General features: G+C 42.6%; 1 protein-coding gene across 1 annotated transcript in view; it reads right to left on the bottom strand.

Moving 5' to 3' along the window:
• Rnf169 (ring finger protein 169) overlaps nucleotides 1–20,941 on the bottom strand; it is a 50,312-nt gene extending 29,371 nt beyond the window's left edge. Inside the window, exon 1 of the mRNA XM_057756364.1 lies at nucleotides 20,479–20,941. Within this exon, the coding sequence (XP_057612347.1) occupies nucleotides 20,479–20,941 (463 nt within the window). The remainder of the gene's footprint in view (nucleotides 1–20,478) is intronic.
• Between the last annotated feature and the right edge of the window lie 1,957 nt (nucleotides 20,942–22,898).

Here is a 22,898-nt window from a genome sequence, read left to right as displayed (position 1 = left end):
AAATGTAGATTTCTGTTCAGTACAACTAACAAGGTTAGCTGTTTCTATTTTTCACATAGTACTCTGAAATAAACAGTAAACCAGGAGCTAGCAAAACCAAGAAGAAAAGGAGAAAGATTTTGTTTTGAAAAGACCTAAGTGCAGGTACCATACCGGGCTTCAATCTGCAGTGACTGCTAATGCTACAAGACTGGTGTTGCATATATGCTCCTTTGAATGGCTGCTTGTTATCTACAAAACAAAATGCTGGCAACGAAGCGTTGCTTTCTAACAGATAACAGCCCACCTTCCTAAGACCACATTGGATCATGGTCTCACTAGCATGGCATGAACTTGCCATCTGTCCAGCACACTAGTGCTGAAACTTTAGCTCTGCTAATCTAAGAGACAATGATGACACTCCATGGTAAAACTAAGGACTTTCCACATAGCTAAAAGTAGCTTACGCTTCCTCTGAGCTCTGTTCCCTTTGTTGCTCACATAAACTCATCCTCTTGATTTGCTAGAGTCCTTCTGTATAAGCCACACCATCTGAAGAGCAACACTTTCAGTGGACTCTGTGTATGGTAGAAATTCTTATGCAATATATACTCAATTTTCTTTTCTTTTTTTAAAGATGGGCTCTTTGCCTGGAACTCAGAGATCTACTTGCCTCAGCTTCCCAAGTAATAGAACTGGGATTAAAGGCATGCATGCTGTGCCTGGCCTCAAATTGTTCTTTTACGGCTTCTGCATTTTGTATCATATTTGGAAGACCTTGCGACCAAGACATAATCAACTCTATCATAGTTCTTTCTGGTACAACCATAACAAACTTCTCAGATTCACTTTTTAAAATTCCAAGTATTTTGAGGAACAACATAAGGGACATAATCTTATTCAGGCTTATAAATAAGACTACTATCTAACACAAGTATAAAAATACTTTAGTGACCCCTTGGAAAAAATGACAACTGAGTTTACCATTAGGACATTTTCTCTAAGACAGGTCTTAATGGTTGTCAATCTCACAACAAACTCTATTGTTTTGTATAACTAGTATACACTAATTTCAAAAGTGAGTAAAATTTTCAAGTCTCAAGCGTTTAAGTATCTTCATCTTGTAAGTAATCTAAACTTAAAATTTGTAGACAAGTATCAGAGCCTCAGATGATGCAGGTTCAATTTCCTCTTCTATAAAATCAGACTAACAGTAAATACAACCTAATTAATGATATCATTCACTGCAGGCTATGAGGATCAAATGAGAATAAGGAAAGTGAAAACACTGTGTAAATTATTTCTGACAGAATAGAGCATAATTTATTAAATATAAAATTATAGCTGATTTTTGTGGTGTAATGCTCTGTACCTTATAACTTGGTTTTATTAGCAAGTTAAACTTATAAGAAACACAGATTTAGCTGTTTTATATGCATATTCCACAAAAAGCTAAATTCATTGTGGTACAATAATTTAAAAAGTCATATGTTAAATAGGAGCTCAGCACCTGGCATCACAACCCTGCGGGTGGGCTCATAATATCAGGTTCAGACACTTGCTCTGTCAATTGCTGTGTGAGCTCCTTCCGCTCCTTCAGCCAATAACCTTTAAGATACCAGCCCGCTTGGGCGTGGTCTCTTATACTGTAAATGCAGTTGTAAAGCCTGTGCTTGTTCTCTTGCTTCCAGCTCTCACTTCCGGCTGCTGGACTCTGTTCCTGTTCCCCATTTGTGCAGAGAACTGTGATCTAGGACAGTGATCTGTGAGTCTACTCCTAAATAAATAACCCTTTATTGTACGTATTTCTGAATTAGTGTGGGATTATTTTGTAACTTCCGCCATCAGTCAATGATGTCAAAGTACTCAGAAATGTCAAGCTTCTCTTTGCCTCAGTCTCCTTACCTACTAAATACAAATCAACATACTGGCCAACTTATCTCATATGCAATTAGACCACAATTATTATGATCTATCATATCTTACTACGCCTCTAACTTGTTTGCAATCAAAAGACAAGAGTAAGGTGCCATCATATGTCCACTAACATTAGAACAGACATAAATCATCTTAATATTGGGTTAGAATAATTTAAAAATGCACAATGCAAAACTAAGCATGATGGCACATACAAGTAATCCCAATATTCCAAAGGGTGAGATAGGAAGAATCTGTGTTTGAGGCCAGTCTGGGCTACATACTAAGACCCTATATCAATAATAATCATCATTACCACCATCTCTGGGCTACATACTAAGACCCTGTATCAATAATAATCATCACCACCATATATATTTTTTAAAAGCACTGTAGAGGACTAGAGGTCCTTGTGCACACAGATAAGCCTTGAAGAAGCCAGGAAAAGTGAAACACACAGGCTTGCTTCTTCAGAGGGAGAGTTTGCCTGTCCTCCTGGGATGCTGGGAAAGGATGTAGTTGACGACCCGGTGATTCCTCATCTGTTGAGGCAAGCTCTACTGGATTCCCCTAGAATATGTTTTGCTTATTCCAGACCCTTTCCCCCTAAATCTTAAGCAGTGCTTCTAGGCCATAAAGCCCATCCTTATGAGTGGGGTCACTTGTGCTTTACAACAGCCTAAGTGGCTTCTCTGTTACCTTAGGGCCAGGTCAAACCAGACACCCACAGGCATTATTACAGTAGTCATTTTTCCTTAGACCCTAAATCCTGGGCACTATCTCTGAGTCAACAGTACCCATCTGTGTGGAAGAAGCTGATGTACTTTGTAAAGAATTTCAATGTAAACACATCATAAGCTCTGCTATACTCATGGAACTGAGTTACTTGTTTTCAGAAAACTTTTTCCAAAATCATGTTGTGCTTAAATATGGCTACAATAAACCAACTCAGACTCTCAAAGTTTGGATTTGTACTAACTAGTTTCCTTAACTGAATTTCATTCTTCCCTCACCCAGATTGCCCCCACCAGCTGTAAAACCTGCAGGAACTCCCCTGCCACATACACAAAGTATAATGCTGTTTCCTTAAAAAAAAAAAAAAAAAAAACTAATCACAGGAAAACATACCATAATTTTAAGTAGTATTGGGGTTGGCAGTCAATGAAGAATCCTTACTGTAGCCTAGTGTATGGCATATACTTGTAACCCTAGTATTCAGGAAATTGAAGAGGATCTTTGTGAATTCCAGTCCAGCCCAATACATATGGAGTCCAAAGTCAGCCTGGGCTATGCAATAAGACCCTATCTCAAAATTACAAAATAAAAGTTTTATAATAAAAACAAGTAACAGAGCCGGGCGGTGGTGGCGCACGCCTTTAATCCCAGCACTCGGGAGGCAGAGGCAGGCGGATCTCTGTGAGTTCGAGACCAGCCTGGTCTACAAGAGCTAGTTCCAGGACAGGCTCCAAAACCACAGAGAAACCCTGTCTCGAAAAACCAAAAAAAAAAAAAAAAAAAAAAAAAAAAAAAAAAAAAAAGTAACAGTTAAGGAGCAAACATTATATGCTAAATGTCAAATACATACAAACCACACATTGCCAAAAAGATAGATATGGTAGACCTAACTGCCTGTCATTATGAAGGCTTGCCTACAAAATCTGCCTTTGGCTGATGCCTTGAACATGGATTTCAGGTAGGCTCTTACCCTCCCTGACTTTACCGGTAGGAGTGGTTTGTTGTACCTCCCTGACTTAGAAACACCTGCTTACCTACTTGGAGTATGAAATGTTGGTACATGCTCAACAGAAAGTGTATGTGATCTGTTCATTATAAAAGCTCTAGGCAGAAAGCCTCCAACAAGTTTCTCTGGTTGGTAACATTCACACAGTGCTCCACTTTCTTTGCTGGGGGAATACAACACATCTTGCATGCCTCCACTGGGAGAAAACCATGGAAGCCTGTACCTAATTTCCCCAGACTTTGTCCTGCAAAGTGTTTGCTGTTGATATTGCTCAGTGTTATTTCACTGCCCTATAACACAGCTATGAGCTCAACTACATGCTGAGTCCTGTAAGTGTTCCTGGTGAGTAGCTGAGGTTATGGGTGGGTTTTGGACATACACACACACAATGTGTAGTGCAGGATAACCTTAGTATCTTCCTGCCTCAGTCTTCTGAATGCTGGTATTACAAATATGCACTACTAAATGCCTACCTCTAAATATTCTTTAGATTCCAGTTTGTATCTGAGAAATGACAGCAATATTACACATCTATAGTTGTTGGTCCAATATCAAATTCAAATTCATTCTTATTTCCTAGTCAATATTCCTCTAAAACCTGTAAAGTTCCACTACATTTCTGTAGTAAGGAAGAATTTATAGTTATATAATTTTCCTTAGTTATGATAAAAGATAAAGTAGATATAAATATTGTAACTGTAATTCTTGCTTGATACCTATTTTGTTATATGTAATTTTAGCATGTTAAAGTTAAAACCTTCCTTTTTATTAAAATAGAAAAGGGAAGGTGATGTGGGATCTGCCTCTGTGTGCTGCTCTAGAGAAAAAAACTTTCTAAAGTATCAACATATATGAAGGCTATCTAATGAAATAGACAAATAATGGGGGAGACAAGAGTCTCAACTGGCCATCTCTTGTCACCAAATGAAGCTTCCAATACCAGATTGAATTACATCTAATTGAGCTGTTGGCTAAAAGAATCCCATGTGAACCCCCAAACAACCCAGGTTGTTCTAAGACTATAGGTAGCTCTCTACTAACTGACAACATGGCCCCATTGCTGAAGACAACACCCACACAACACTTTAAACACGGAGAAGCCGAGCTGGTGCCTATATAGAGCCTTCACCCCTGTTTTCTAGCATCTTTGGTACAGGAAGGTACTCTGTAAGCTACCAAAAGAGAAATGTAAACACCAACCCAGCAACAAACCCTCTGATGTACAATGGAGTCCTGTCTGCAAGATACGCTAGTGCAATGGTGGCACAAAGTTTATGGGAATAGTCAACTCGTGTGATTTGATTGATAATCCACTTCATAAGATGTAACTGACACTACTTAGATGACCAACAACCTAAAACAAGATAGACCAGGGACCTAGGGTAAAACCAAACACTTCTGTTCTATATATATATATTTTTTTTTAAAAAAAGTAGCATAAAATGACTACACTTATAGATCAGTGCTCAGCCATCAACAGAGAAGTTTTCTCCTACAGCAGATGGGAACAAATACAGAGACCTACAGTCAGATATCACACAGAGAATAAGGAACCTCAGAACATTCAGCCCTAAACAAGATATCTCCTCTACTCAGGGCTCAGGGAATCCCAAAGTAGAGGAGACAGAAACAGTATAAAAGCCAGAGGGGATGAAAGACACCAAGAAAACAATGCCCTCTAGGGCTGGAGAGATGGCTCAGAGGTTAAGAGCATTGCCTGCTCTTCCAAAGGTCCTGAGTTCAATTCTCAGCAACCACATGGTGGCTCACAACCATCTGTAATGGGGTCTGGTGCCCTCTTCTGGCCTGCAGGCATAATTCAGAAAGAATATTGTATACAAGAAAAAAAAAAAACAAAAAAAAAAACAATGCCCTCTAAAATCAATGTGATTGCCATACATATGAACTCACAGAGACTGAGGTGGTATGCACAAGATACTGTAGATATATGGGTGCATAGACATATGCACAAGAATGCCCACTGAAGATCACTCACAATACTTAAGACTACAATCTGAATGACCTTCAAATTACAACCGACTAAACAAACTATATGTGGGACACCATCTTGGTAACAGTCATTCCTACAATGTCTGCTTTTCTCCTAGCTTCTTAGTTGGCCTGGTGATTTAGGATAAGAAGTCATCCACTGTGCATAAAAATGCAGCAGCTCTGAATGGCATCCAGATGATCCAAGGGTCACCATGTTCTCCAGCAACAGTCAGATTGAGAGTAAATCACCCCACAGCCTAAACAGGACATGAACAAATTCAAAACTGCCTGCAGCCTCTAGTTTGCAAACCTTACTCTGGCCTTGCTCTTATCCTACAGGGGTCCAGTGAGGATCCTGGACATCCACAACACCCAGCTTCCTCAAAAGCTCCTGGAAACTTTCTCCTCAGCACTGAAGGAAAGTTAAAAGACTTCCTGTTTCTGGGTGGCTTCTGTAAGGCGCCACTTAAGCCAGCAAATGCCCCAAGAGACAGCAGGTGGGGATGCACTTCCTCTTTACTGCCCATGAGGACAGCATGTCTGACTTTCTGCTTCTTGTTTCTCACTAGTTGCTTCCCCCTTCACCAGGAATCCACAAATATCTGAAGCCCTGGCTGCCATGGCAATCTTAAGAGCTCTCACTTTTTAAATAAGGCTCTTCTAGTTACTCTCAGCAGGGGTTTTGTCTGCTACAATCTGCTCTGCTGTAATCAGAAGAATTTAAAACCTACATACTTCATAAGCACTGTAAGAAAAGCAAGATTTCATGATAAAAGCACGAAGCAGACCAAACTATGTTTTCAAATTATGAGAAGCGTATCATAAGACGAATGTGTATTACACAAATAAATCTGAAGGATAAAGAAAGAATCATCAGGAGCTGACATAATAAAAAAGGCCAGGCAGCCTAGACTTATGGCAGGTGTTAAGAAAAAGTACTGGCAAAGACAAGAAAGCTACTCACAAACTAGATAAGGACAACGTGAGTTAAGAGTGGGACACAGGATACAGGGACAGCAATGGGAGGCAGTGCTGAGTGGAGGTGATGAGGACGGGCGCAGCAGTTCAGGAAGTCGAAGGGTTAGTCCCCGACACAATGCATTTCTGCCTCTAAGGGGCATGGGCTAAGAGGCATGAAGCGCCTCTAAAAGTGATATGGATGGGAGGAGGAGAAGTCAGAGCAACCACTACTGAGTGAACGTTCTAACAGAGACATAGGTCCTAAGAGTAACAGAGAAACAAGAAGGAAGAGACAAGTCTAATAGACCCATGGGGAAACAGAAAAGAAAATACTCTCTGAAAAGGCTAAAATGGCACCACCAAGATGGCTCACTTACAACCAACCTGATGGCATCAATTTGATCCCAGAAACCTAGATGGTGGAAGGAGAGACATGACTCCCAAAAGTTGTCCTCTGACTCGACACAGGTTTTGGTATATACACGCATGTGCTCACACAGGCACACACACAATAAATAAATGTAAAAAAGGTTTTAAATCATTTATTACAACCTTGATAGCAAAGGCAAAAAAGAAGCTTGAGTCTTATGCATACTGAAGTTCAGATGAGAAAAGACACCACAGCTGTCTGCGGCAGCTGAACACCGCACTGAGGACTAGAAACACTTAGGAAAGTTAAACATGTGTGCATAAGAAGAATCAGCAAATATAGGGCTTGATCCTGCCCACAGCTGCAGGCATGCACTGGGGTCTTGTAGCATGTCCCTGGCAGATAGAAAGAGGAAAATACTGTACCTCTTCAAAACATACAGTAAATGCAGAGATGCACAAAAAACAAGAGTCACTATGAATACAGTCCCTCCCAACTTACCATGTATGTATGTGCCTATCCACCAAACCTCAGAACACTGTTAATGTTCTGAGTACACAGTCCTCCTGTGTCAGTCGCTCTCAGTGCTGAGATGATAGGTATTAGAACCACAATCAGCCCTCCGGAAGGAGAAATTTGGTGTTAAATTAAGCACATGCTCCACAGCATAAAAGGAGAAAGAGGAGTAAATCATAAATGTGTGCTAAAACCAAACTGATATGGCCCCCATTATTGGGGGAGATACAGCTCAGAGTCGGGGGCATTTACATAATACAGATGAGGCAATGGTGCAACCCCCAGCACCACAAAGAAAATAGCTTTATTCTTATTTCTTATTTTTAACTTTTATCTACTGTTATCTGGTTTGCTCCTTGTAAGAGTATGGGCGATGTCCAAGTGTCAACAACTGCTAACTTCTTCACTCAAGACAAGAAGAATTATAGTAGGCAATACCAAGAGTGCCTAGCTGGGAAGAAGAGAGTGTAGAGAGAAAAGGGTAAGAACTAAGAACACTTAAAGCTCTTGCTCCTCTTGCAGAGGACCTGGGCTTAATTCCCAGCACTCACATGGTAGCTCAAACTCCCTATAACTCAAGTTCCAGGGTGTCTAATGTACTCTTCCTACCTCACAGGCACTTGGTATGCACAAAGGGCACGTACATGTACGTGAGTAAAATACTCACATACATTAAGTAAATCAAAAAAAAATTTTGCTTAAAAGCTAGTAAAATTTAGAATCAAGTAATAGACTACTTACCAACGGATAGAACTGAACATCTCTAATCACCATTACACTCAATTTTACTGTTTATATTTTTAAAACATCCCCTGGTAAAGCTTTAATCAAATCAAATTTTCAGAGCTCACATATGAATAACTTATGTTTGTAACTTCAGATATATATATACATATATATATACACACACACACACACATATATATACACACACACATACATTTTCTAGGAATGTATCTTAAAATATTCTAGGACAGAACAAAAAGTTACATAAAACTTTTTCAGGGCACACAAGACGGCTTGGCAAAAATGCTTGCCACCAACTTGATGGCCTGAGTTTGACCTCCAGGGCCCACATCATAGAATGAAAAAGCCAACTCCTCAAGCATGCTGTAATCCAACACATACACATGCATGCAAATAAATGTAATTAAAAAGTTTAAAAGATTTCACTACAAAATGAAAAACAAAAATAACCTCAATGCTAAACACTGAAAGATTGGTTAAGCTAATTATGAACAGCCAGACAATTTAGCTATTAAAATTATATAGGGGACTATGCTGGCAACTTGACAACTTGACACAGGCTAAAGTCATTTGAGAACAGAACCTCAAATGAGAAAATACCTCCATAAGATTGGGCTGTGGGCAAGCCTGTAGGGCATTTTCTTAATTAGTGATCAATGGGGAATGACCCAGTGCATTATGGGTGGTACCATTGCTGGGCTAGTATCCTGAGTTCTGTAAGAAAGCAGCTGAGCAAGCCACAATGAGCAAGTCAGTAAGCACCCCTCTGTGGCCTCTGCATCAGCTTCTATCTCCATGTTCCTGCCCTGTTTGAGTTCCTGTCCTGACTTCCTTCAATGATGAACAATGATAAGGAAGTAGAAGTCAAATAAAGTCTTTCCTCCCAAGTTGGCTTGCTCATGGTGTTCTATCATAGCTACAGTAAACCAAAATAAGACAAGGGATTTTTTAAAATTCATTTATTGAGTACACTGCACAAAGCCAATGGACTGGGCAGTAACTAGAATGATAAAAGAAGTTGCTTTAGTAAGACGAAAAGCCACTGTTAGAGTATGGTAGATAATTGACATGCTAGAAAAGGAATGGTGACTTAATAGAATTCACAAAAAGAGAAAAAGAAAATCAAAGTGCTAACACAGGAGAGAGAGAGAGAAAAACAACAATGGAAACAGTCACAAGATATTAGGAGATTAAAGAGGAAATGAGCAGTAAAGAAGGGAAGTGATGTGAAAAGGGAAAACACACAAATACGAGGCAGATCTTCCACAAAGAAATTTAATATGGTTTATTAGCTAAGACAAATCTATAACAGTTCTTGGGGATGGAGCTCAACAGCTACAGAGATAAGAGAGTCACACAGAATGAGCAACTACCAAATCAGTCTTAGAAACAAGTGCTGCAGTTAAGAGTCACAATGGGAAGAGAACAGGACTGGGAAGGACAGGCAACACTTTCGTAAGGAAGGGTGAAGCTGGACTAACCTACTGGCCAGTTTGCCAACTTCTGAATCAGAAAACACTGACAAGTAGAGGTCAACAGACCTGCAAAAACAGATGTAAAAATAGAGACAAGCAAATAAGACTTCTATACTGAATCTAAAAACAACCCCAAAAGCAATGTTTTCTTATTAGACAATCTGCAATGGATCATCAGTAAAACCCTATGATTAAAGAGGTCACAGAATCAAATGTAGGCGCAGGAGCCAGCTGCAGCTGAAAAGAAGGGCTTGAGCCTCGGAATCTTTCATCCAAGGCTAACAAAGAACCTCATGGGCACAGCAGCACATCCACCACCAAAATGGAACAGCCTTTGATTTCTTCTATGTGAGGCAAAATATTATTCACAATTGTGGTGGTCTGAAAGAAAATGGCCCCCATAGACTCATAAGGAGTGGCACTATTAGGGAGTATGGTCTTGTTGGAGGAAGTGTGTCACTGGAGGTGGGCTTTCAAAAGTTCAAGCAAGGCCCAGTGCCTCTCTTCCTGCTGCCTACTGATCCAAACGTAGAACTCTCAGCTACCTCCCCAACACTTGAGTGCAGCCATGCTCCCCATCATGATAATGGACTAAACCTTTGAATATAAGCCAGCTCCAATTAAATGCTTTCTTTTCTAAGAGTTGCCATGGTAATGGTGTCTCTTCACAGCAACAGGACACTAACTAAGACAACTATCATCAGTAAAATGATTCCAAAGTTAGAGTTCAGAATCTGGAACCAAAGAGACCTGCATTCAACTGTACCCTATCCTGGATTCCATCTGCACTATTCTTCCTTGCTAGCTTGATTCTTTAATCATAAAATGGGAGTATCTCCTATTTGAATAGTCTATGTCAACTTATCTTCCATATTTTCATCCAACTACTTTACCAAATGCTTTTAATGGGTCCAAAGACCTCTAAGTAAGCCAAAGAAGGCTACACAGTACAGATGCAAAGGGTTCAGAGGATGGGCATAATCACTGTGCAAAAAGAACCTACACTTATGTCTAAGAACTAAGGATCTCTAAAGGAGCTTACTGGAAACACAGATCTGGGACAGCAGCACCATCCACTACCCCTAGAAAGAATGGAATGAAAAACCAGCAAACACTGTCCTTCGTTAGCGTCTCCTTACCATTCCTAAAGCTTCTTAGAATGCATTCTTCTAAAGCAGAATGGAGCACGCTTACATGAGAAAGAACACTGTTCCCTCGGCGTCCCTCCTTTTCAGTACACTCTGCTCTCACGTCCACCATTGCTAGGAACCTAGTCCAGTGCCTTACACATATTAAGAATACTCTATTAAATACAGCATAAAGCCTTAGCATATAGGCAAAGTAAATTCCATAAATGCTAGTTCTTCTAGCCAAAACTTTTCTGGCTGTATCAAACAATGCCTAAATCCGACAAATCCTTCATTTCCTACATTAACAAGCCTACTTATTTCTGTCAGAAACATCTGCATTATGAGAAAATCACAAGAAGAGACACAGAGTTCCTAAATTTCACACACTACAGGATAAATTTAAGTAAAATCGTGATGTGGTAGAAATTTCCCAGATTCTAAAATTCAAGAGATTTAGGTGATTGAACATAAAACTGAATATACACACAAGTCACACACAATATTCATACATGTCCTAGTTTCCTTTCTGTTGTTGACCAAAGCAACTTAGGGAGGAAAGTGGTTATTTAGCTTACACTTCCAGATCACAGTCTATCACTGAGGGAAGTCAGGACAGGAACTTGGAAGCTAAGTCATGGAAGAACTTGGCTTGCTAGCTTGCTCTCTGGCTTACTCCCAGGCTCATACTTGTGTAACGTTCTTATATAGACCAGAAGCACGTGCGTAAGGCTGGTGCCATCCCCAATGAGCTGGGCTCTCCTACATTACCAAACAACCCTCCACAATGCCCACAGACCAATCTGATCTAGGCAATTCCTCAATCAACGCTTTCCTCTCAGATAATTCTAGTCTGTGCCAACTTGACTGTTAGTGCTAACTGGAACAGCAAATAAAAAGTCTGGCAAAATATATCCTCATTAACAGTGGCTGCTACTGAAATGCAAAAACAATAGCATATAATATCATCACTTTGTTGTGCTTTTTTGTTGGGTTTTTTTTTTTTTTTACTTTTTGGGTTTTTTTCTTTCTGTCTGCATGTATGTCTGTGTGAGGGTGTTGAATCCTCTGGAACTGAAGTTACTGCCATGTGGGTACTGGGACTTGAACCCAGGGCCTTTAGATGAGCAGCCAGTGCTCTTAACTGCTGAGCCATCTCTCCAGCCCTCACTGTGCTTTTTTGGTGTTCAATTTTCCTATACTGAATGCAAATGCCTACTAAGTTTCTCATCCTTAGGTTCTGCTCTCCTTAAATCCATCCTGTATGCTTACTGTCAGGACAAGTTTCTCGACCGTCTTCAAGAAGCTTGTGGTTTACTCTTTTTTTTTTTTTTTTTTTTTTTTGTATCCCTATCAACTAGCACTGTGTTTGGCACAATAATTAATGACTACATTAACTACATTAACAAAGTATAAAAGCTTACGTGAGATATTTCTTTCTCTAATCACCTAATGTGCCATCTTGCCTAAACCAAACCACTTTCCAATCCAACCATTATTCAGATTTAGAAATGAATTTTAGGTGCAGAGTTTGCCCAAAGTCTCACAGTGACTACAGGGCCTCAAGCTAGAATTTACATTCAGATCCACTACTTTTCAATACTATCTTTCTTCCAGAATACTTTTCAGTATGCAAATAAATAACAGTTACACTTCAGTAAGGAGTAGAAGATATTACTAATCATGTATGCATTTTACATTCCTTCTGAACTCAGAAAAAGTATAAATACATAATACTGCTGTTCCAGACCCAGCTGCTGCCCAGATCCATGTTTGGGCCCAGGGTCTTACCACAGCTGGAGTCTGTGCTGAAGACACAGGTAGAGTCTCATACTGCCACCAAAGGTTTTAAGAAGCCTAGGGTTGCTGGGCGGTGGTGGCACACGCCTTTAATCCCAGCACTCGGGAGGCAGAGGCAGGCGGATCTCTGGGAGTTCAAGGCCAGCCTGGTCTACAAGAGCTAGTTCCGGGACAGGCACCAAAGCTACAGAAAAACCCTGTCTCGAAAAACAAAACAAAACAAACAAAAAAAAGCCTAGGGTTGTTCAGGGGCCATCCCGATCTGAGTGGCCAGTGCTTCCACCAGAAGCCAGGATGTCGCCTGGGCACAAGTTGCTACTGAGGGCCATTTCTGGGTCCATAGTTAAGCAGCGCAGCTGGGGTCTATGTTGGTGTGGCCCGTGTCACTTTAGGGGGCCATAGGAACCATGTGTGATGAAATCAGAAGGCCATGTGGAGTTGGTCCCACCCTTTGCTGGTCTAGCTTCTCTCTGGAGCTGGCCTTATTCCCCAAACCATGCTAAATGTATTTGTACAACAGAAACAAATAATTCACTATGCAAATATCTATTCTATTCCTTTTTCCCTTTTATTAAAACTAGCTATTTTCTCACATAATATATCCTGATTACAGTTTCCCCTCCCTTTATTCGTATGAGTTCCTCGCCACCCCTTCTCCCCTCCAGATTCATTCCCTCTATCACTCATTAGAAAACAAATGGGTTTCTAAGGATAAAAGAAAATAAAATATAAAAGATAAAATAAAAGCCAACACATTGGAATAAGACAAAACAAACAAACAGAAGGAAAAGAGACCAAGAAAAGGCACAAGAAACAGATACAGACACAGAGACCCACTCAATCACACCAGGAATTCTGTAAAAACACTAAACTGGAGATATTATATTCCTTTAAAAAGCTGGTTTCACTGTTTAAGATCACTGCTAACCATTTACATTGGACATCTTACCTGATCCTTGCAGTACTCCCAGGGCTTGTTGGCATTACTCCAGCCATTTACGCACAAGGAAGCAAATGCTCAGAAAAGCTAACACCTCTACCAATGCTAAAAAAGTAATAAAGTGAGAGAGCAGAACGAAAGCCAGCGGCCGGCCTACAGAACTGAGTATAGAAGAGCTACAGCATCTGGACCAGTCAGAACGGGTACCTAGTAAATGGACATTGACTCAATGCTTACATGTTGAGCACTCTGCTAAATGCTGTTATACATAATTCCTAAACCTTCAAGTAACCAGGTACAGCTTATGATGTTTGCTTTTTATGGGTCAGAAAACTGAAACACAAAGGAACTAAGACAGGAAATAAACATATTTGTGTGTATTACTCACAGAAGAACTAAGAGATGTTATCCTGAGGGAAAAAAGAAATAGCTACTCATATATTTAGATGCCAATAAACCTGAGATCATCTTCCATATCTAGAACTAAAATGAACAAAACCTGAACTAAGACACTAGCTCAGTCAGTGAAGAGCTTGCCATGAAGGCATGAGGGCCTGTGTTTGGTCCCCAGAACCCATGCTAAAAGACAGCATGCACTTGTAATACCAGCACCAGGAGGTGGAGACAGGCAGATTCCTGGAGCATTCTGGTTAGGCAACCCAGCCTAATCAATGACTCCAAGACAAGAGACCTCAGCTGGATTGCATCTAAGGAATGACACCTGAAGCTGTCCTCCCGCCTCCATACAGACACATACACACACACGGGGGGGGGGGGGGGACACATTAGGTTTAAGTAGGAATTATGTGTGTGGAGACATTTAGATAGAACAGTGTCCAGCACTTAAATTTTAGTTAGGGTCAATTTACTAAGTAGGCCTGGCCCTGACCTCCTTTAACCATTAACTGCTTTCTCCCAACATGAGGTAAATTATCTCCAGTTGGGAAACCAGCAGCAGTTCATAAACAAATGGTCACTCCTGCAATATACTGCAAGAGAGAAACGTGATCTCTATCACCTTACCTCTCAAGCTCTACCAAAATCCCAAGCATTGGGACTTTCCAAAGTTACATCTGCAGAGAGAGACCCTCCTCCCTTTATGTGCCCATTTCCTTTCTTGCACTATCTTACTGTCATCAAGAGTAATCTACACTGCTGACTTTTCCCTGCATCTCAGTCCTTCAAATAAGCTCATCTTCACGCACCTTTTATAACTTTTCACTACACACTTTTTCAAGATTTATTTATGATGATATATAAGAACTTTGTTCATTCATGTACTAACAGTTACAGAACAACCCACAATTCATTGCTACTTTTCTCAAGGAAACTGTTTTTTCCAGTTCTGCAGTCTGAGATGACCATGAGCATGCACACCTGTGCGCTCCCCGAGACCACCACTACTGGAAAGGCTGAATCAAGAGATAGTGGATACCTATACCAGGTAAGGCTAACACCTCAATGGCTCTGGCTTGGGCTTGTTAGGCCTCTTCTCACTGGGATCCATTCTTTTCTATCACGTACTTCCTCTGAATTTAACCTGTTATTTTTCTAATTATGTTGACCACTTGGTTTGTTATTTTTAGAAACTGGGTTCAATCCCCAGCACTGGGGTGGGGGTGGGTTCTGAGGTTTCGCCACAACGTGTTTAGTTAGGAGGGCTCTGTGTTTTCTAATTCTTGTTGGGCTTCATGAGTCTTAAAAGATTCAGGGTTTTTTATTAATTCTGAAATATCTTAAGTCATCACATCTTCAGATTCAACACCCCCCTCATTCTATCTGCTTTTCTCTTGGGATTACTACATCTGGAGCTTCCTGATCAATCTCCTCCGTTCTTTTCCCCACGTTTCTGTTGGCCCTTTTGAGCATTCACCCTCACTGACTGTTTCCACTGCAGGTAGTTCTTACAAATTATTTCATGTCTTGTTTACTGAGCTGTTGAATTCTGGAGATCTTTACATAGAAGATTTTAATTCCACAATAGCTTTAGTCCTAACTATACTCGCTTACTGGGGTATCCGTTCTGGAACAGCTTTAGTTCTAACTACGCTCATTTTAATTATCTTTTGAACTAACACTATCTATCAGTTTCAGGAGCTCCAGTCCTGTTTTGTCTGTGGACTCTCCTTTTGTCGGGAACCCTGCAGGCTCATACTGCCATTTCCACGGTGAGTTTACTGCAGCTGGCTTCTGTCTTCTGGAAGAATCCTGGGCTCTCAGAGGTAGGAGAGTGTTCCTGATAATCTTGTTTTAGTTTCTCCATGTGACTAAAATAGTTCACTATCTTGGAGACATTTCTTCTATATTTCTTAGCATAAAGTTATTTGGACAAAAACCTCAAAGATCTTGGATATGAAAAAGTTATCCATCCTTTGCTCTGGTTTCTTAGGAAAACCCCAGGGCTATGCAGAAGTCTTAGTTTCTTGTGCATGGCTAAACTCACCCCCATCCCTGCCCCAGGAAGAGAAAAAGAGAACCTCCTTACTCAGAAAGGCTTCAGCAGATCCCTTGAGCCTGCTGGGGGGTAACAACTTGACAGTTTTGATAGCTCCACGTCTGCTGACTGCTGTCTCTCAGCAAGCTCAGGAGTGTATGTGCAGTCACGGTTCCATATTCACCAGTTTGTCTGGTTATGTGCCGTCTACCTTAGCCATCTTCCAAAGACAACTGGGGTTTCCAACATAGGTGTTACTTTACCTCATCAGAGAGTCTCTAAGGTGGAATTTGCCAGTGCACCCTCACTCTTGGGCAAGGTGTCCAAAGTCCACTATCACCCATCAAGTCCTGTTCCCCCATCTTTCCACTCTCTCCTAGACACTATGTGTACTAACTCCTAGGCCAGACTGAATTTATTGTGACCAATAAAAACAAATAATAAATAAGTGTCTTAAAAAATAATAGGAACCGGGCTGGAGAGATGGCTCAGAGGTTAAGAGCACTGGCTGCTCTTCCAGAGGTCCTGAGTTCAATTCCCAGCAACCACATGGTGGCTCACAACCATCTGTAATGAGATCTGGTGCCTTCTTCTGGTGTGCAAACAGAACACTGTGTATGTAATAAATAAATAAATCTTAAAAAAATAATAGGAACCAAATGTTCTGTAAATTAATCAAATAAAGTGTGATGAAAATTGTTATCATATGCTCACATACAAATGAACTCAAGGTGAGTAACTCTCCTGGAGTAAGAGAGGAAGCAAGTACCACCTGAATCCCTGCTGCTCATCTGAGTCCACAGAGCTGAGCAGTTCTTTCCATGGTAATTCATTTCACTGGTGAAAGAGGTGGTGAGGTAATCTCCAGCTGAGTTTATAAAACACATAAGGGGAAAGCACATGGATCCTGCTTAGTGCACAAAAGGACATGCTCAGGTCTGTCAATAAGGAGGAAGGGCGAGTCACTTTATATATGCTGAAACAATCACAGCTTCATTATTCACTAGTCCGAAAAGCAATTTAGGCAACACAGAAAGCAGATGTTGTCTGACAAACAGACCAGAACTCTTTGCTTTTCATGGAAAGCAAATGTTTAAAATGTTTGTTAATCGTAAGTGAACAGGGAGTATGAACAGGGATGTTTATGCAGCACCCACCTGTCAGTTCCTAACCATCTATGACACCAATTCCAGAGACTCTGACACCCTCCTCTGGCCACCTTGGGCACCAAGCACACACACACACAAGTTTGAAAAAAACTGTTTATAATAGAAAAAGATTCCACTTAAACATGCACCAATAGATGACTAAATGTTATGCCCATTTAATAAAATTCCATACAAGTATAAGAGCATTAAAGACATTTTCTGTTCTACTATGCATGTATATTAAACAAGCAAACACAACTTATAGGGCTAGGGAGATGGCTCTGTGGCTATGAGTGATCTGCAATGAGGAACCTAAGTTTCAAATCCCTATATTAAAGGCCAGGAGCAGCTACAGGCATCTGTCATCTCAGCACTGAGGGGCAGACTGGAGGATTCTGAGATTCTGCTGACCAGTCAACCTAGCAAAATGAAGAGCTTCCAGGTCCCTCAGAGACCTCATCTCTGAGCAATCAGGCATAGAGAAAGGTGTCCTCACTTCAAAGCCAAAGGCAGAAAACAGTGGTTCTCAACCTGTGGGTCACAACCTCCTTGGGGGTCGAATAACTCTTTCACAGGGATTGCCAAAGCCCATCAGAAAACACATATTTACATTATGATTCACATTGTAATTATGAAGTAGAACGAAAATAATTTTATGGGTGGGTGTCACTACAAGGTGAGGGTCACACTATGAAGGCTGAGAGCCACTGATATCTTGCTCTGTCTTGTTTGTCCATGTAACACACAAACACACTACATAAAGAACAATGTGCATTACACACAACCATTTGTATAAAAATAGGAAAATATAAATTTTAATTTTGGTAAGAATTTGGTAAGATGCATAATTGTAAAAGAGTAAACAGAACACTGGAGACAGTGGAGATGAGAAGAAAGCAGCATCACCAAGTAACTTTTTCTATTTGCCTCTGACTCATGAATGGTGAAAAGGGTTTTGGATTTTGAGTTTTGTTTTGTTGAGACAGAGTCCCATGTAGCCCAGGCTGGCCCGAAACTTATCATGTAGTCAAGGAAGATCTTGAACTTTTTAAGATTCTGTCTTAAATAGTGGGACTACAGGCTTGTCCCATCACCCTCAGCACAATTTATTATATTTTTATGTATGTATTTTGGGAAGTGTGTCCATGTGCCACTACACACACGTGGAGGCCAGGGGACAGCTTTCCGGAGTCAGTTCTCTCCCTTCACTTACGTGAGTCCTAGAATTGAATTCAAGTCAGGCTTGACATCTTGCTGCCCCCCATTAAGGTTTTAATTTAAAAATACTGTGTATAACTTCAGTGAATACCCACTAAGGCTAAACATAATTGCCAAGCCCTATTCAGCAATTCCTTTTTTTTTTTTTTAAGTTTTGTTTTTTTGAACAGCTCCTCACATAGCAAAGAAAAACCTTGAACTCCTGACCCCGAGTGCACTTCCCAAATACCGAGGCCCCAAGTTTGCATCACCATGACGGGTTCAGTAGCATTTTTTTATTTTTCTAAAATTATTTGGCTGAATAAACATATGACTGCAAATACACGATGATCCAAAAAGAAACTTAGGAAAAATACTTTTCATTATGACCCGCATACAACTGGAAGACACACAATTAACTCAATAAATCCTATGGACTCTTATTTTAAGTAAATGTCCTTACTCACTAATAGCCTATCCTTTATGAAAACAAACTTCTGTAAGAAGAAAAACTTTACACGAACCAAAAAGCAATAGTCTCTTTCATAGTTCAAATTTCAAAGCAGGTACTTCACAACTGCTCCTAGAGATATAGAAATAAAAACTGCTAGCTTGCCAGGCGGTGGTGGCGCACGCCTTTAATCCCAGCACTTGGGAGGCAGAGGCAGGCGGATCTCTTGTGAGTTCGAGACCAGCCTGGTCTACAAGAGCTAGTTCCAGAACAGGCTCCAAAACCACAGAGAAACCCTGTCTCGAAAAACCAAAAAAAAAAAAAAAAAAAACTGCTAGCTTAATTGACCATACAATCAATGTAGTAGTAGAGAGACCAGAGAAATTACCTTATATATTTATAGTCTCAGAAATTAAAGAAAACTAAATTGAGCAAGAATCAGATGGAATTGGACTTTTATCATCAGGCAAGTTATTTAATCTCTCTAGGCCTCAGTCTCATCTATAAAACAGAAATAAACATACAACTTTGCAAGAGCACTGTAATGTTAGAAAAAGAAATAACAAAAAACACAGAAAGTAAAATGAAGACCACCTCAGCCCTTGGAGAAGCAAGTTAAGTATCTTTGGCAGGTGTCCCTGCTTGAGCCAAAACAGATGCATCCTGGACCCTGTAGTTTCTAGGAACTACACTTTCATGCACACAATGCAATGCCTGCCTTCCCCTACAGAAAACAAGGTAAGGCAGTATTCCTAATATAAAAGGGCTATGAAATGGCATCTCCTGACTTTACATTTCTTAAAAACCTATGTTGCCTGGGCGTGCCCCCAAAGAAGCCTGTCTTGGTTCGTGTTACAGAAGGCATTTTCTTCCTTAGACTTCAGCACCAACAAATGATGGGCTGCCGCTGCTGAGAAAGGTGTCCTGCAACAGAACTTTAAATTGCCAGCATCACAGCCGGAAACCTGTCCAGAAAGACAGAAAACCGCCCCAGTCAACCAATCTTAGTCTCCAAAACTTAAATCCCACCCGGCTTTTTCACCGAGCGCTACTGGCTTTTATGATCAGTATTATCGCAAATATAAATAGATGGTATTTATCTCATCCTATGTGCCAGGCTCTGCGATAAGCATGTATTTTTCAAGATTGTATGAGCCGCGAGTTCATCCACCACCAGCCCGCTCTGCTCTCAAGTCTGCAAAGCCCCACTTCACGGCGTCAGATTCGATCTGTCCCCCCGAGCCTGGGATCTGTCCCCCACCCGCCGCTCATCCACTCGAGCCCAGGAAAACACGTCCTTCTTAGAACACGACCCCAAGCCCCTCCGCCTAACGCTGACAACAAGCGCTCCTGGGATCCTCCGGAGCCCCTCCTCCTCCACGCACCAACTCCAACATGCCCCTAACTTGTTCCAAGAACTGTTTCCTTCCAAACTTGTGACTTACGCAAGGCGCGGGGTCCCCTCACTGCCCCTCCAAAGGCAACAAGCCCGCAGTTCGCTCCAAAGTTCAACCTTTACTAACCACAGACGGCGCCGGGACACAACCCAATCGCGACCCCAGGAGAGAACTCTCCACGCCCGCTCCAGGAGGGCCCGGGATCCTCCACCCCGCTCACCAGGCCAGACCCGGGGTGGCTGGGCCTGGCCGGGACCCCAAGGGGAAGAGGAGAGGGGAGGCTTCACCTGGCTCCGCGCGCGGCTCCGGGTCCGGCCTGGGCCCCGCGCCGGCCGCGCCCCCGTCCCGGCGCGAGCGGCAGCGCTCCGGTTGTCCGCGACGGGCGCGCTCGTTCAGCAGCTCCGTGGCGGCCTGGCCGTCGTCGCGGGCCCGACGACGGGCCCAGCCCGAACCCCGGGGACGGCAGCGACGGCAGCCCGGGCCCGCCGCGCGGGAGGCGCAGCCTCGGCACCGCGAGTGGCCGTACGGCAGGGCCGCCGCTTCCCCCGGGGTCTCCAGGCACCCGGCGCAGCCCGACTCCTCCGGCCGTGGCGGCGGCGGTAACACTAACAACGCGGGGCTAGAGGCCGGGCCCGGAAGCCCGGTCTTCGCGGCCGCCATCCCGTCACAGCGGCCCCGCCGGCCCCGCCGACTCAGAGCCGCCGTGGCCGCCGCGGAAGAAGCCCGAGTGCTCGGACCTGCCGCCGCCATCTTGTTTCCCGTTTGAAGGGAGAGTCCGTTGCGCTGGGGGAAGAGTAGAGGGCGGGGCGCGGCTGGTATATATCTGCATATTCATGAGGGGGCGTGGACCTAGTGGCTTGGGGACGTTTCTCCCCGAACCTCCAGCTCCGCTGAAGAATGCTCATTAATATTTAATGTTATTCTTGATATATCCGGTCGTCAGCCCGCCCTCCAGTCTTTGCAGTTTCTAGCACTGAATCCAGAGAGGCTGCGCGCTGGAAGGATTTATTTGGAAATTCTGAGCGACGTGGAGCTTTATAAAGTAATTACATCTGTGTGAGCTAGCCAGAAACCAGTCGAGGTGCTTCCCTGGGTCAGGGCCTGTGCTTTTTTCTTCAGGACCACGACAGCTTGTTGTGATTGAAAATGAGGCCTACCATGACCAAAAGTCTTTAATGAGTGTTGAAATAACAACCCTGGCTCTCATCCTCTCCACATTCCTTCATGAAATCCCCTCCTTTGACCGGGGGCAAAAGGGTACTTTATTTCACACAAATACACACACCCTAGCTCCATCTCTGATTCCTTCCTTGTTCGATACTTAAATGTAGAAACTCTTCTAAGTGTGGTTCTTGGTCCCCTCCTTTTCTCACTCTGTGTGCTCCCCTGGTCCCCCCATAAGAAGGAGGAATGAGGAGGATGAGCCTTCTCAAACCCCGCATTGTTATCTGCAGCTCAGAGTTACTGAATGCACTATTATACGCTTAGATGTCTGCATCCCTCATGCACAAACCTAACGCCACAGTCCCTTCAGAACAGCCCCTCTTCCCACAGTCTATTCCCAGTACCGCGGCCACAGGTCCTCAGGCTCCCGGCCCAGGCATTATCACCATCTCCCACAATCCAGTCATTTTCTGGCCAAAGTGGCTCCTTTCCAACCTGTTCTTGGCAACTTTATTTCCTGGACTCACTCTTTGGTTTATTTCTCATCATCTCTTACCTAGCCGGCAGAAGTGACTTCGGCAAACTGACCTCCTACCACCCCACCCCACTTCCCTTAAAACCTTGTTCCATGGCTCCTAGAGTTCTTTCCTAAAGGCCAGCTCTGGCCATACTATTCCTGTTTAAGCCAGGGAGAGGTGTTCAGACTGCCCTGGAACTCGTTTTATAGACTGCCCTTCAACTCACAGAGATCCTCCTGCCTCTACCTCTGCCTCCCTGTCCTGGGTGCTGGGATCAAAGGTGTGTTCCATCCCTGCCAGGTGAGGTGCTCAGACTTTGTTGTGACGTCCCTTTCAGGATCCCGAGGCTTTAGGGAAAAGAATGGCGCCCCCTGATGGAAAGATGGCCCCTCTACAACAGGTCTCCTATTGTTTTTCTGCCCTAAGGTACATTTGAACCAAGTTGTTATCTTTATAGACAAGCAGAGGCTTTGTCAAGACATTAATTTTTTTCAATTAATGCTTTGTGTCAAGCTGACACATGTAGAAGGAGCCATCCAGAGGCCCAGGGTTCCGTGAGATTATGCAGAGCTGCTGATAACCAATTCAAAACAGAGTGACTGGTCAAAGTCAGAAGCCAGGGGGAAATAAAAGCCACGGATTCCCAAGATGAGAAAGAACCATGTGGCTAAAGAACCGTCAGCAACTAGAGGGTCCGTGTCCAGACAGACAGCCTGTCCCGACAGACACAGACATTTGGTCTTGGCTGTGCTCTTCTTCATTCCCAGCATTTCCTCACTTCTGACCTGCTTGAGGTTCTGCCTGATTCCCGACAAGGGAGACTTGTACAGAAAGTGTGCTGGTTTGTTCTGTGTTTTATGTCAACCTGACCCAAGCTAGAGTCATCTGAAAAGAGGGAGCCTCAATTGAAAAAAAAAAAAAAGCCTCCATAAGATTGGGCTGTAGGCAAGCCTGTGGAGCAGTGATTGGTGCAGGAGGGCCCTGGCCATTGTGGGCAGTCCAACCCTGACCTGGTGGTCCTGGCT

Source organism: Chionomys nivalis, chromosome 23 (assembly GCF_950005125.1).
Source record: "Chionomys nivalis chromosome 23, mChiNiv1.1, whole genome shotgun sequence".
In the NCBI taxonomy this organism is placed as follows: domain Eukaryota; kingdom Metazoa; phylum Chordata; class Mammalia; order Rodentia; family Cricetidae; genus Chionomys; species Chionomys nivalis.
Note: the sequence above shows the minus strand (reverse complement) of the source record. Positions and strands in the feature narration are given on the sequence as shown.